The following is a 13962-nucleotide window of genomic DNA, read 5'->3' as shown; positions in this document are numbered from 1 at the left end:
GTGAACAGATTTTTCTAAAAACGTCTGCCGTTCATTTAATTAGAAGCTACTAGAATTTCTCAATGTTTCTTACTCCGTAAATTGCATTCCAAACCATTTAGTTTCGTAAGATAGATTTTTTTACGACGTATTTATTTATTTTTTAATATTCCTGCGTTACCTTTGCATAAAAGAAACATCGGCAGATCTAATAATTTAATTCGATTGGTCGAAAAATAAGTCGAATTACATATGTATTTCATAGATAAATCCAGATGACTTAATATACCAAAATCTCTAAGATATAAATTATACAAAATTGTGTTATATATTTAAGAGGATACAAGATTATGCTAGCATCCATCGCTAATCAATCGACTTTTCCCGAATTCTGTATTGACTTTATGTATGCGTCAATATCATTCCTGAAATTCAATGAATAATTAATAACTGCTCAAAGCTGTCCCATTCTAGAAGAGATAATATTTTCGAGATTGTATTCAGAACCAACCATTGACTTTTCCTCACAAATGGGTACACCTTGGGTGGCTTGAAACCATTAAAGGGAGAACAGAGTGAAATGCTGTACGCCCCCATGTCTCGCCAAATCAACCAACTGCCGATTTCCACTTCGGGTAGCATCACGTTTTGTAATATACAGTCCAATGAATCGCATGTTGGTCCCCAAAGAGTCGAAAGAAATGTTTCATCGTTATCTGGCTAAAATGATAATAGATATTTTACATAGGACGCGTCATTCATCCGTATAAAAACACCTTAGTTATCCGAAGCCTATAATAAAACCCCCAATAAGCTTCTGAATGACTGTGCTGTGCCTTTTTTTCACAAGGTACTAATCCAGGTTATGGATTTCCCGCCGCCCCTGGGGTAAGGGGAGACGGGGATATGTGGGACTCGTAGACCACATACATATACTATAGACCCGGCATAGGTATAGTAAGTGTGTAGGAAAGCCGAGAATCCAGTTACGAAAAGATAACGGGAACATATGACGTCACAAGATAATTCCAAAATGACTGACACGGCAGACCTTCATTGTAATACCTTAATAAAACATATAGAATAAACATTTGTACCTCAAACATACTTTATATATTGATTATTTCATGATAAAATGCCAAATTCTTTGAAATTATCCTGTCCATTCTTTCCGTGAACCAACTCCTTATGGTCTGTGTGTTGATGAGCACAGCTTATACATCGTTGGAACTTGTGACGTCACGCGTTCCTTTATCTTTTCTCGAAGGAAAATTATCTGCACTGGGTCTATAAGTATACATACAGGGTGGTCCTTTTAAGTAACACCACCTAAATATCTCTTCAGGTCATTGTGATGCAAAATATATTTGTTACGTAACTTACGAATTATTTGTCTTCGATGTTTAAAGACTGTAAAGTACCTGCTGCTAGGTAAAATCATGAAAACAGTGGGATAAATAAAACATAATACCAGTACCTTTTCCAAAGGAATCGGAATTCTCGCTTTCAACTTCAGGAGCTCTTCTATAAATGAAGTGTAAACACCGCAGGTCACGTGGTACATTCTTATCTCTTTCCCTTTGCAAAAGGTGAGCTTCTTTGAATGCAAGTACGATGCTAAAGTAAATGATGACGTCACGAAATATCGTCCTGGCTCACTGATGATCTCAATACCTGGGTCGAGATCCTTAATGGCTTCGTTGATCACAGTGGCAAACTAAATACGAAAAGATGAAACAACTGTAAACTTAATAATTTTCAGAAATATGAATTTATTTTATTCCAACGTTTGCATATTTTTATACTTCCTTTCCATGTTTTATTTATTATTCCCACTGGAAATATGTTTACTATTTATTGAGTTGCGAAAATTCATTAAAATAGCAAATACAGTCTTTACTCGATATATGTCCCAAATATCTAGCCGATAAAAGTCCCAGAACTATCCCCACTGCCGAGGGGTATACCCCGTGAAGGGCCAAGAAGCTTCGCTGTCCTTTTCTACGTTCGGCAGCGTATCAAAGAATAGTATCTTCTATCCGATATATATCCCTGGTTAGACCCGTGTTGTGGACATATATCGAGTAAACACTGTACATGGAAGTCGTTGCGAGTTTTTCTTGTTTGCCTCTTTATAAGTGCAAGAAGTTATTTATTCACGACATCACTTACACCATTTCAATATTGCAAACCTAAAGGAAGAACCTTCTTTTAGGTTTATAGAAAAAAATGGTGATGCATCGTAAATGATTTCTGTACCTGGCGACCTTTAACAACGGTTCATCACGAATAGTCAAATAACAGATACATTGACGTACTAACAATTGACAGTTCCTCAAAGAAAAACGTGACTCTTCATAAAAGAGGAAAAGTTCCAAATTTTTAAAGGTTACAGCATTAGAAATTATTCGAATGAATTATTACACGAATGAAATACAATAATAGGAATCCTTATCCCACGAACAGATCATCTTTTAAAAATTGAAAAATGTAAATAATTACTCGATAAGATTGTCAATTAGTATAAATTCACTGAATTAAAGCATTCATTGATGATATTCGTGGTGACCTGATTGTACTAAATTCTTGCAGTTGATATAAAGATCGATTAACGTTGCACTCTCAGCTGGAGAATTCATAAATAACGTGTATTTATATGTTTGACACAAATGTCTTAACTCAGGGATGAGAACGAAGCCGGAATTGAAAGATGAAATAATAACAAGAGTAAAAAAAAGAATAAACAATCTCACACTGTCGAGTTGGAATCCAGACACGCCAGGAAATCCTCCCCCGATATCAATTAACTTGATATTTACGCCGATCGAGTTTGCAACCGCGATCAATCGTTTGCAGGTCGCGATGCCTCTGCCATAGGCGTCTACTTCTCCGCAGGGACTTCCCACGTGAAAGCTAAGTCCGTGTAAAGTTAAACCAAGATTCTTTGTCAGGTGGATTAAGTGGATAGCTTCATCGTCCGGGTTACAACCGAATTTTGTTCCAAGACACACTTCCGAGTTCTCAGCGTCGCATTGAATCCGAATCACTATTCTGTCAATACAAAGGATACCTTAACTAATAGATTAAGCCAGGGAATGATCGCCCACTTTCTTTTAAAAACATCAGTGCATTGCAAAAATCAATATCTACGATGAAAAGATTTTATTTCGCGGTCTAGCTGTTTCTAATTCCTTGAAGTACACCCAATGCATGGAGGTTGATTTGGTCTCATCATTTAGTCTCTTCGTTGAAAGAAAAAACTTGCAAGTAATGCTTAGAATTACTACAGTATCCTACTCTCCCGGAATAGGTCGCTTCTGAATAGTTTTGCCTTTTTCTTCATCGCATCCGAACGGTCCCCCCACTACTAAGATAGCATGTTCGCGTTCGTATTTCAAAAGCAACTCTCCTAATACAGTATTGTCTCTGTAACTGTCGTAAAAGTATATACCGTAACTGTCCAAAATGGCCACCAGTGGCGGGATTCTCCTTGGAACCAGTCAAGCGGTAAACGCGCTCGACGACCTAGCCAGCGAGGAGTCGAGTGTCGGTGAAACTCGCATTAATGCAAGCGAACATTGCAACTTTTCTAATTCTTAATTGTTTTTTTTTTATGAAACTTTTACCATCGTATTCTTCTCGTTTTTCTAATTAAAAGGTCACCAAACACGATATAATTACTCGTGTAATAAACGATTAAAGTTTCAAGCGTGGAAGAGGAAGGCGAATGGAAAAGAAAGAGAGGCAGAGAGTCGAAGCGTTCGAAAAAGATGAAAGACTGGCGCGAGTTTAGACCTTTAAATAAAAAATTATACTTCCTTATTTTTGGTTTTTCATGAATCAAACTTGTACTATCGCATTCGTCTCGTTTTTCTAATTGAAATTAAACCGAACACGATACAGTTACGATCATAATTAATTATGTAATGAGCGATTAAAGAGGCGTGAAAGAGATCGATGAATGTAAAGGAAAGGAAAGCAGAGTCGAGGGAGTCGAACCTCAGTCCATCTTTCTTTTTCAACCGCTATCCTCCCCTACATTTGGCACGCTGCAAAGATTGTTAGCACCTTTACTAAAACTATCGCTCAACAGAATCGATGATACGACAGTTACGGAGATATCGAGAACAATTGGTAGGAGAACCCCATTTCATGAAAAAATGTTCTCCTACCCTACAGCCATACGATACTATTCGGAGAGAGTACTGTATATAAACATTAATCGCAAAATATACAAAACTCACTTTGCTTCCGGGAACATTGCTTTGATCTTCACAAGTTCAGCCTCGCTGTCAACGGTCAGTCTGTCGACGTTGACTTTTCTTGCGAATTTGATGTGAGAGGGTAACTTCGTTGGGTTCGCAAAAATAATTCGATTCACTGGTATCCCGTGCACCAAGATATCCTTTATCTCTTGCTATTTTGAACAGTCAAATTGAACATTCTGATCGTCCACGATCCATTGATTCGAACATAGTCAGATTAACCCTTCGCACTCGAATGGGAACTCTGAGGCGCCATTAAAAATTGCAATACAGTAAGTCAAAACCATTTTTACATTACCAAGTTGGCTTGTACTCAGATTGCTAATAATCAACATTAAATGAACAAAAATATATATAGAACGAAAATATTTAAAACAGCTTCGAATGCAAAGAGTTAAAGTGATAACAATAACAACTTTTGTACCTCGGAAGCGCAATCGAAGCCGGCATTTAGGCTCGCCAATGTCTTGATCACTGTAGGATCTGGATTGCATTTGATAGCTGAAATCGAATCAGAGATCCAAAGCTTTTTCAGATTTATGCAAGGTTAACCCTTAAATGCATGAGTAGGGTCTGCAAAGAACCCCAGTGTTGGATTTTGTGTTAAGATTTTTAGCCGCGCCATTTGTGAACTGAGAGTTCAACTATTTGCTTCTGTCAATATTTAGGTTATGTTTAATGTGTTTACAGAAATAAATTGTTGTTGTAATCAAAGTTAGCAAGGAATTAGGTAAGTGGGGTCCTCAATGGACCCCATGTATGCATTCATGTTCCTAATATTTAGTTTACCTATGCACTTAAGGGTTAAGTAGGGAAACTGATTAATCCATCATGGTTTCCATGATATAATTGACATTTTTTAACTTCAATTCACATTTTACTTGAAATGTGTTAAAAGAACATATATTGTAAAAAAGACAATTTTTAAAAATCATTGTATTTTTTCTTCTACCACTTATTTCTCGCATAAATAAAAATTTGACATACTGTCACGACTTAAACGATTGGTAATAAATGAACTACAAAGGAACACAACACTATTCTTCAATTTTTCTTATATTTTTACTGTTTGATATCCCGTACACTCATTATTGTCATAAATGCATAAAACAATATGTCTTTTAAAAAACTGAAAACTTAAGTGATTAGAATTTTTTATGAATGTATATATTTTACGGATGTTAATAAAAGAATGTATGTACCGTAATATGGAGTAACCTGTGGTATTTTCGCAATCCAATCTTTATATTTCTGCACCACATCAGCAATGTCCACGATATAAAAAGATTCCTCTTCGTTTCCGGTCTTGATTATGGTTCTTATTATGCCAAAGTCGTCCAGCGTGTCTTCAAATAATTCCACGTCATCTACGCTCAAACGAGACATGTCGCTTGCGTTGAACTGAGTACAATCGCGATCTTCCTAAACTATGCTCCACTAAAAAAGACAAATATTTAATCTGGATCGAAACTTCGAAATAATAAAAAATCACATTCCACGATTAGATCTCGTATTATTGTTTGTTTTACGATAAGACGCTTCGACTCTAAACAGAGATTAAAGAACTGTCGCACTCTACGCTATTATTTTTACCAGCATACTGTACTATTTATCCAATAATTTGAGAAAATAATACATTTCTATTAACAGTTCGAAATGGTGTTTACCAGAGAGGATAACAATGGTAGAAGAATGTATGTGCTGGAGAACTTGTTTTCTTGAAATAAATTGAAATTGTTAATTTGTGATGTTGACCGTAAAATCTTGGTAATCATAAAACAGATGACACCAGCACTAAACGGTTTCGCGAAAAAATTATACGAATTGCTGACTCTTGATGGCAGTACATTCAATAAACACGCGTTGAAGTTTTATTGAAGTAAGAGATAATTACCTCTGCAAGTAAAAAAATTTTCTATCAGCGTCAAAGAATGGCAGAAACAATGATATTATATATACAATGTTGCACCGTTTTATCAGCTGACGCAACGAACCGTAGTAAAATATCGTATTACTGGCTAAACACCAGATATCTTTCCAGTGTGCACTCAACAATATTCCTTTCCTCACTGTTTTCTTCCATCGAAGTGTAGAAATATGAGCCAAACGCCGTAAAGTTTATATTCTATGTAACTCACCTTGGTTGATATTAGTGCCCCTAAGCTAAGCAATTATGCTTCGGGCTCGCATGTGTTCCGATAATTATATACTTAAATACGGTTAAAAATAGTGAACGATATCTTATATTTTTTACAACCCATAAATAATACAAATATACTAGGATAATAAATAGATAGAAATTAGAAATGTTGTTATAAACTATACACTACACAACTTACTTTCAGAAATATCTACATACAGATAAAACCGATATACAAGAGCGGAAAAATAATTGTTTGGAACTGGTATAAAAACCGGAAGAACCGTAATCGAAACCGATATTAGTTGGAAATTTCGGTTCTTCGTAATTATTTTAAAAGCCGAAACCGATATTATGTATAACAAACTTAAAGGCTTAGATAAAAGTAGTAATAAGCATGTACGGAGACTCCAATTAACGGCAATTAACTAGCCAATTAACGGTTTTGAAGTGCTTCGAACATTAACTAACGGCGCTGGTTTGTATGAAAAAACGTTCTAAAAGTGCGTAACAATAAATTTAATAAAACAACTGAGAACGTACAAGTTCAATGCCAAGTTCTAGGCAAAGGTTATAAAGGTTTAAGTCCGTACAAATGTTAAAATGTTCTTAACCTAATGAGGGTTCGTAGCGTTCTTAGCGTTCGTAGCGTTCGTAGCGTTCCAACTCCTAGTTCAATTCCTTACCAAAGCTCGGGAAGAGATAATTTCTTTGGTAGGAATAAACGGGGGATGAATCTGTTAGAGTGTATTTAATTCGCGCGCCACGTTTTATGTTGGCAATCCTGTGTGTTGCTGTGTGTATGAGATTGCGTCGCTGCTTGCTCCGTCTCTAAAAAATACCAAACAAAACCTTGCGTCGTATGCAAAAAAACGGAGAAAGGAAGGAAACACGGTATTTTCGTCGGAAGTGTAACGTTGCTTGATGCGTAACACCATGCTTTGAGTTATATCATGTAGGAAGTAAATAAAATTAATTTCAACAAATTGATAAAAATTGCATTTATTTCTTCCTTTCAGCCATAAGAATAGAATTAGTTATGAAATATATTCGTCCATAGTTTCAAAATATTGGTGCCAGGTAGAGAGATTTATCGTCAAAAGCGTTAATGGACAAGTATCAGGTCGCGAAATATCTCGTCCAGGAATACGAAGGAGTTAATATTCGGACGCTCTTAAAAATCGCATAACTTTCATAATATTGCACCATACGATTTGGATTTTTTTGTTTTTGAGAAGTTAGAACAATTGGTTTGCTACATAACGTCAAAAAAATTTTTGAAAAATATTTCAATTGGTCGAAATTGCAGAGATAATACTAAAAGTTGTATTATGTAACTTTTTTATTTATTAAAGTACGTTTTGCAGATCTGTATCAAATATACCATATCCTAAAAATTTCATTAGTAGAGAATTACCTATAAATACGAAGTGTAGCAATTAAAAAATTATCCAATAATTATTAAATTATTACCCAGTAATAATTAAATCTGGATAATATTTAAGTAACAAAATTACCGTAATATCTATTAAATAATTCAGTGAATGAGGACATTTATTCATTAACACTGAATTTATTAATAAAACATACGTAATCTAAACCTGAATATTGAAGAGAAAATAGATATTTTTGCGATTCAATATAACCGCAATAAATCGATAGGTACAATTTATTTTAAAAAATTATACCTCTAAGTAATAGGCCATTTGCTTTGCGACCGCGCAATGTGGTTGCTCTCATGCAGGGGCATCTGTAATAAATTTCTGAGACTTTAAAGTTTCATAAACTATTTTGTTCCATATGTTTATAGGGTGTCCCAAAATGGTATAAACGTGGAGGGGATGATTCTGCATGAGAAAATTAGTCGAAAATATAGAATAAATGAAAAAAAAGAAAAGGGGAAGGGGAGGTTCAGGTATGAATGGCAATTCAGGTTGAATTAATCATGTAATGGCTCGTTTCGTTTACTTCTCCAGAATTGCGACTGTAACTTAGAAAATAGCCGAAATACGCACTGTGCATTACACGACAGTAACAGTAAATTGGCGACTATGCGACGAATATTCTCGGATGTGATTTGGCAACTACGCCTTCGATAGGGCATACCAAAACCTCTGATTTTTTGAACAGTCGATATTTCAGAACATGAGACATGAAGTCCCATAAGATGATTGGTCTATCCTTATACCTCGTCTCTGTTTAGACTAAAATTCTGCTTAACCGACTGAATTTTGGCAATTCATAGTGGTATTTCGCAAATAACACGCCGTTGGAACATGGCGCTGCTATCTAGACGCTCTGAACTGAACTCGCTACAGCGTGTTTACATCGTGTAACTGGGACCAGAGAGGATTCTGCTGGGACTTTATTTTTCATTCCCCTTTGGCAAGGCAAAAGAATCAAAAACCAGAAGAGATAGCAAGGATGTACTAACGTCTAAAACGTACCGAACTCTTGCCGAGAGGATACTGTGTTTGCATTTGAAACGAAAATAGGTGAATAAACGAATAAATTGTTCAAAAAATTGCGGAAAACAACGAGGTTATCGCTAGAAGGAAACTCTTTATTCAATATGACGTGTATCTTACGAATCACACATTATCACAAACCATTAGAGAATAGACCGGATGAGTAATGTGTTTTTTCATAACTGTCAATTGAATTCTCAGAATATCATTCTAGTGCTGCGTTCAACGTTACCGACAAACATGATATTTATGTTTGAAAAGTATTCTTCGTCGTTCTATTTGCCTAATACAAATCGTGGTTAAGTTTTGCAATTCTATTTACAATAAGCTACAAATTAACAATAACGAGACCCAACTGGAAATCGAGTGAAGAACTGTAGTGAAATTAATAGTACAAAGTTAGTAATGTTGGCTAGTATAATCGTGATGATACATTTAATTCAGAATATACAAATTTTTGTAATGTATTTTTCTGATTTTTTGGAGGGAATTAAATTTACAAAATATATTATTTCTTGCCCCATTTTAACTGTAAACAGTACTACACGCTAGTTAGTAGTAATACACTACGGCTATTTAACAAGAAGAAACATATAAAAAATATATTTCTCTAAATAAAGATATCTCAAACCACACAGCTAAATGATAAAGTTCACAAATCGTTGTAGTTTATACCTGTTTATACGTAAGAGTGGATATTTCTGAAAATACAATGTGAATTCTATCGATTTATTGTGTATAGCATAGATTTTGGCATGCTCGTAAATTACAAGAATATACGCGTAAACGAAAATAAATTTTACATATGCCGCTAGTTCGCTGAAAAAGTAACAACCATCAGATGGCGCAGTAATTTGAACATTACTTGATGCACAGGAGTTTCCAAGCGCTGGTGTGATCGGCAGCAAAATGGCGGCGAGCGACTCTCACGCGGACGACAGTCTTTATCCGATCGCTGTTTTAATCGACGAACTAAAAAACGAAGATGTGCAGGTAATTCGGAATGTGCTAAAACTCAATATTATACGGTTGCAAAATAATCGGCTTGCTAAAGCACGTACAGCCACTGGAGAAGATACAGTGTCAAGGCGGCTGGAGCGGTAGCGTACTACCGAGCAAAATATACGTTTAGTCTCCTGTCAGTTTACTACCAATATTCTGCTTTTCATATTAACACGCCTAACGTTTTTATCCGTCCGAGCCTGCAACAATTATCACGTTGCAGTGTCCAAGCGTTCAAAACTTCTGGCCAAAGAAATATATTATACTACTAGAATAGAGCAAAAGCATTGAAGATGCTAATTAAATTAATTCCACACTTATATTTCCATAGAATCTTTTGTGTTACAGTTACGGCTGAACTCGATAAAGAAGCTATCCACGATTGCTCTTGCTTTGGGCGTCGAACGAACACGTAGTGAATTAATACCATTTTTAACAGAGTCTATGTACGATGAAGACGAAGTTCTCCTAGCATTAGCAGAACAACTTGGACAATTCACACCTCTTGTAGGAGGTCCAGAATATGTTCACTGCTTATTGGTAATAATATTGTTTATAATTTTATTGGCTTGCATATAAATCTATTCCTAAGGGTAAAATTTTGAAATTCTATTGCATACTTTCTATTAATGTTTCAATTATATTTCTAATTGATCACAATAATTTTATTAATAGTAACATTTTTAATCGCATGATTATATTATATGTACTAAAATAATTTATCTCTTTATTATGATGCAATAAGGTTTGTATCGTAGAGGGTGATGATTTGACATTGCTGTTAAACCTATTACATCAAATTTTGGGCAAAACGTCAAGAAACTTGTCACATCCAATTGAGTTGAAATTTTGAAGATTGTCTCATTTTGTAGAAAAACTATGTTTACGAGAAGGATTTTTGGCGACTCGAAAGTTATGTCCTAAAATTTTTAAAAACCCAGACCTAACCCAAACCAAAACTTCTACGAAATATTGTTTTTATCTAAAAAGAATCTGTTTTCAGAATCTCAGTGAAATCGGAACATAAAAGTTTTCAAAATTACAGGAAGTGACACTAAAATGGTAAAAACATTCTTCGAAAAATTCTGGGCCTTAAATTTCGAGTCGCCAAAAATCCTTCTCGTAAACATTGTTTTTATGCAAAATGAAGCTATTTGCAAAATTTCAGCTAAATCGGATGTGACCGGTTTTCGGTAGTACAGGCAAATTTTGATATTAAAAATAGGCATTCATGCAAAATTTGTTTTAATTTAGAAACCATTAGAGACCTTGGCCACAGTTGAAGAAACAGTAGTTCGGGACAAAGCAGTGGAATCTTTGAGAACAATTGCTGCTCAACATAGTCCACAAGACTTAGAGGACCAGTTTGTTCCTTTGATAGATCGTTTAGCAGGAGGCGATTGGTTCACCTCAAGAACCTCGGCATGTGGCCTATTCAGTGTCTGTTATCCACGAGTTAGTCCATCGGTTAAAGGTAAAAAAGATAATCTCAGTTTTAGAACATGGGAATATGCAAAATTAATTCATATATTTGTGTTTTTCATCCACGCATAGCATCTTTACGATGTCACTTTCGCAAATTGTGCCAAGATGACACACCAATGGCACGTCGATCTGCTGCTTCAAACTTAGGAGAATTTGCGAAAGTTATGGAAATTGAATATGTGAAAGCAGATTTAATTCCCATGTTTGTCATTTTAGCACAAGATGAACAAGTAAGGCAACATAAAAATTATTCCTTTCATTATTGTGATAGTCGTATATTCATAGAACTCACATAATATTTAAACTCCACAGGATTCAGTACGTCTCCTAGCTGTTGAAGCTTGTGTCAGCATTGCAGCTTTGTTGCCACGAGAAGATGTAGAACAATTAGTTATGACCACACTTCGACAGTGTGCAACTGATCAGTCATGGCGTGTACGTTATATGGTTGCAGATAAATTTACCGATGTAAATACCCTTTTCCATATCTACTCTTTTTGTGGACAATTGGAGCTTGCATAGTTATTTATCATTCTTAATTTCTATTTATTATGTTCTAGCTACAAAAGGCTGTTGGTCCAGAAATTACAAATATAGATCTTGTACCAGCATTTCATGTACTCTTAAAAGATATAGAAGCTGAAGTAAGAGCTGCAGCAGCAGATAAAGTTCGCGACTTTTGTCAGAACCTTGATAAATTTAATCAAGAATCCATAATTATGACAAATATATTACCTATAGTTAAAGAACTTGTATCAGATCCAAATCAACACGTGAAATCAGCTTTAGCAAGTGTTATAATGGGCCTTAGTCCAATACTTGGGAAACACAAGTACGTATAAATTTCTTATGTGAATATAAAAGTAAAGTAAAGTAAGTAAGTAAGTTATTGATTACACGACAATAACATTAAAAATGTCTAAATTTACAGTACAATCGAACATCTCCTACCTTTATTCTTGTCACAACTTAGAGATGAATGTTCAGAAGTACGACTCAACATTATCAGTAATTTAGAATGCGTTAATGAAGTTATTGGCATACAACAACTTTCACAGTCGCTTTTGCCAGCTATTGTAGAGTTAGCTGAGGATTCGAAATGGCGAGTGAGATTAGCCATTATAGAGTACGTATGTCTGATAGTAAACTTTATTTCTGGACTGGTTATTGAAAATATTAAATGTAAACATGATCTAGGTACATGCCATTATTAGCTGGACAACTCGGTGTTGAATTTTTCGACGAGAAATTAAATTCTCTGTGCATGACTTGGCTGGTAGATCACGTGTACGCTATCAGAGAAGCAGCTACATTAAATTTGAAAAAATTGGTGGAAAAATTCGGGCCAGAATGGGCACAAAATACAGTAATACCAAAAGTTTTAGCAATGTCGAGAGATCAAAATTACCTTCACAGAATGACCTGTCTGTTTTGTATCAACGTGAGTAACAATATTAAACCATGATGTATTGCTTGGATTTTGATCATTGTTTTTATCTTTGACTTAATTGACGATTGCAGGTATTGGCTGAAGTGTGTGGTCCAGAAATAACAACAAAGGTAATGCTTCCAACCGTGTTAGGAATGGCCACCGATAATGTTGCCAATGTACGATTTAACGTTGCTAAAACTCTCCAAAAGATTGGACCTTATCTTGAGCCTTGCGCTGTGCAAGCTCAAGTGAAACCTGTACTTGATAAGCTCAATACCGACAGCGACGTCGATGTGAAATACTTTGCTTCAGAAGCAATTGCAGGCATCGCAGGTGAAGTATTTAATTCTAAAAGTAAACTGTAAGCCCAACTATTAAAACGAGAAAAACTGAACGTATCTAATATCCGACATATGTGTATCTAATCTCTTTTATCGTTTTCTCTTTTTACTCTATTTTGGAACAGAAGACTACAATTTTAATCTTGGTAAATATTTTCGATGAATATTTGTTATACAATGCGTACTGTGTTTCAGCGTAGGTTGAGCAAGAAAAGAATTGCATTTAAATTTTATCCATCAGTATCCAACTTCGACCTGAAGAAGTAACCTGCCGCAATATTTACACTTACACATGGCAACAGGTAACATTATTGCACAGTCAGAGCAGATCTAATGTCGAGAAATATAAACTTCAAATTAGTAGTTCATATTAAGCGATATTTTAAGTTCTGTTATATCTGTATATCTATAATTATATTACTTATTAAATAATAAATTTAATTGGTAAAATGTATTTCTTACACGTACCTAAATAATTATCGAAAAATAATATAATAAATAGTACCTCGAAATCATTCCTAAAAAAATCAGACGCCTCATTATAATCTGCTCTTCCACATGTACTGGTCAAAAAATTTACTTTCATTTTTTATTACTGTTTTATTAATCAGTATTTTAATTTGATATGTATACGTAATATTATTAAGTATTGTCTTTGTAAACAATAATAAATTAATAATAATCAATAACACGGTATTCCTTTGAACTTATTTATTTAATAATCAATTTACTTAGATATCATACAATTCGTATTATCACAGCTTATTACTATTTCCTTTCCTTTCTACATATACATGCATACGGCTAATGTTAACACACATTTTCACGTATGTAAAATCAAATTCATTTT

At 34.8% G+C, this 13962-nt stretch overlaps 2 protein-coding genes across 3 annotated transcripts; one reads left to right on the top strand and one right to left on the bottom strand.

Moving 5' to 3' along the window:
• Positions 1 to 261: 261 nt before the first annotated feature.
• On the bottom strand, positions 262 to 6160 carry LOC143353635 (ornithine decarboxylase 1-like). Of its 2 annotated transcripts, none has more exons than XM_076787105.1 (8): positions 6139 to 6160; positions 5447 to 5681; positions 4669 to 4745; positions 4224 to 4396; positions 2733 to 3030; positions 1457 to 1696; positions 491 to 699; positions 262 to 404 (listed from the first exon to the last, which is right to left on the bottom strand). In XM_076787105.1, the coding sequence occupies exons 2-8, from the start codon at positions 5628 to 5630 to the stop codon at positions 350 to 352; spliced, it is 1236 nt and encodes a 411-aa protein (XP_076643220.1). In that variant the 5' UTR covers positions 5631 to 5681; positions 6139 to 6160; the 3' UTR covers positions 262 to 349. The 2 variants fall into 2 exon arrangements, with proteins under 2 accessions (XP_076643220.1, XP_076643218.1); XM_076787103.1 differs by lacking the exon at positions 6139 to 6160 and adding an exon at positions 5912 to 6121.
• A 2555-nt stretch (positions 6161 to 8715) lies between these two features.
• Pp2a-29b (Protein phosphatase PP2A regulatory subunit A) lies at positions 8716 to 13566 on the top strand. The gene is made up of 11 exons (XM_076787096.1): positions 8716 to 8879; positions 9729 to 9845; positions 10203 to 10394; positions 11109 to 11328; positions 11409 to 11569; positions 11652 to 11807; positions 11900 to 12171; positions 12271 to 12465; positions 12537 to 12780; positions 12861 to 13104; positions 13313 to 13566. Exons 2-11 carry the CDS (start codon positions 9762 to 9764, stop codon positions 13315 to 13317), a joined length of 1773 nt encoding a protein of 590 aa, XP_076643211.1. The 5' UTR covers positions 8716 to 8879; positions 9729 to 9761; the 3' UTR covers positions 13318 to 13566.
• The last annotated feature ends 396 nt before the right edge of the window (positions 13567 to 13962 follow it).

This window comes from Halictus rubicundus, chromosome 4 (genome assembly GCF_050948215.1).
Source record: "Halictus rubicundus isolate RS-2024b chromosome 4, iyHalRubi1_principal, whole genome shotgun sequence".
Classification (NCBI taxonomy): Eukaryota; Metazoa; Arthropoda; class Insecta; order Hymenoptera; family Halictidae; genus Halictus; species Halictus rubicundus.
This window is presented reverse-complemented; position numbering and strand designations above follow the sequence as displayed.

Excerpts from the sequence above, each read along its gene's own strand:
- LOC143353635 (XM_076787105.1), bottom strand. The coding sequence starts at position 5,630 with ATGTCTCGTTTGAGCGTAGATGACGTGGAATTATTTGAAGACACGCTG. Across the intron at positions 1,697-2,732 it reads CTGGATTCCAACTCGACAGT|TTTGCCACTGTGATCAACGA; the intron begins GTGAGATTGTTT and ends TTTCGTATTTAG. Across the intron at positions 700-1,456 it reads TTCCGATTCCTTTGGAAAAG|CCAGATAACGATGAAACATT; the intron begins GTACTGGTATTA and ends TTATCATTTTAG.
- Pp2a-29b (XM_076787096.1), top strand. The coding sequence starts at position 9,762 with ATGGCGGCGAGCGACTCTCACGCGGACGACAGTCTTTATCCGATCGCT. Across the intron at positions 11,808-11,899 it reads TTGCAGATAAATTTACCGAT|CTACAAAAGGCTGTTGGTCC; the intron begins GTAAATACCCTT and ends ATTATGTTCTAG. Across the intron at positions 12,466-12,536 it reads GTGAGATTAGCCATTATAGA|GTACATGCCATTATTAGCTG; the intron begins GTACGTATGTCT and ends AACATGATCTAG.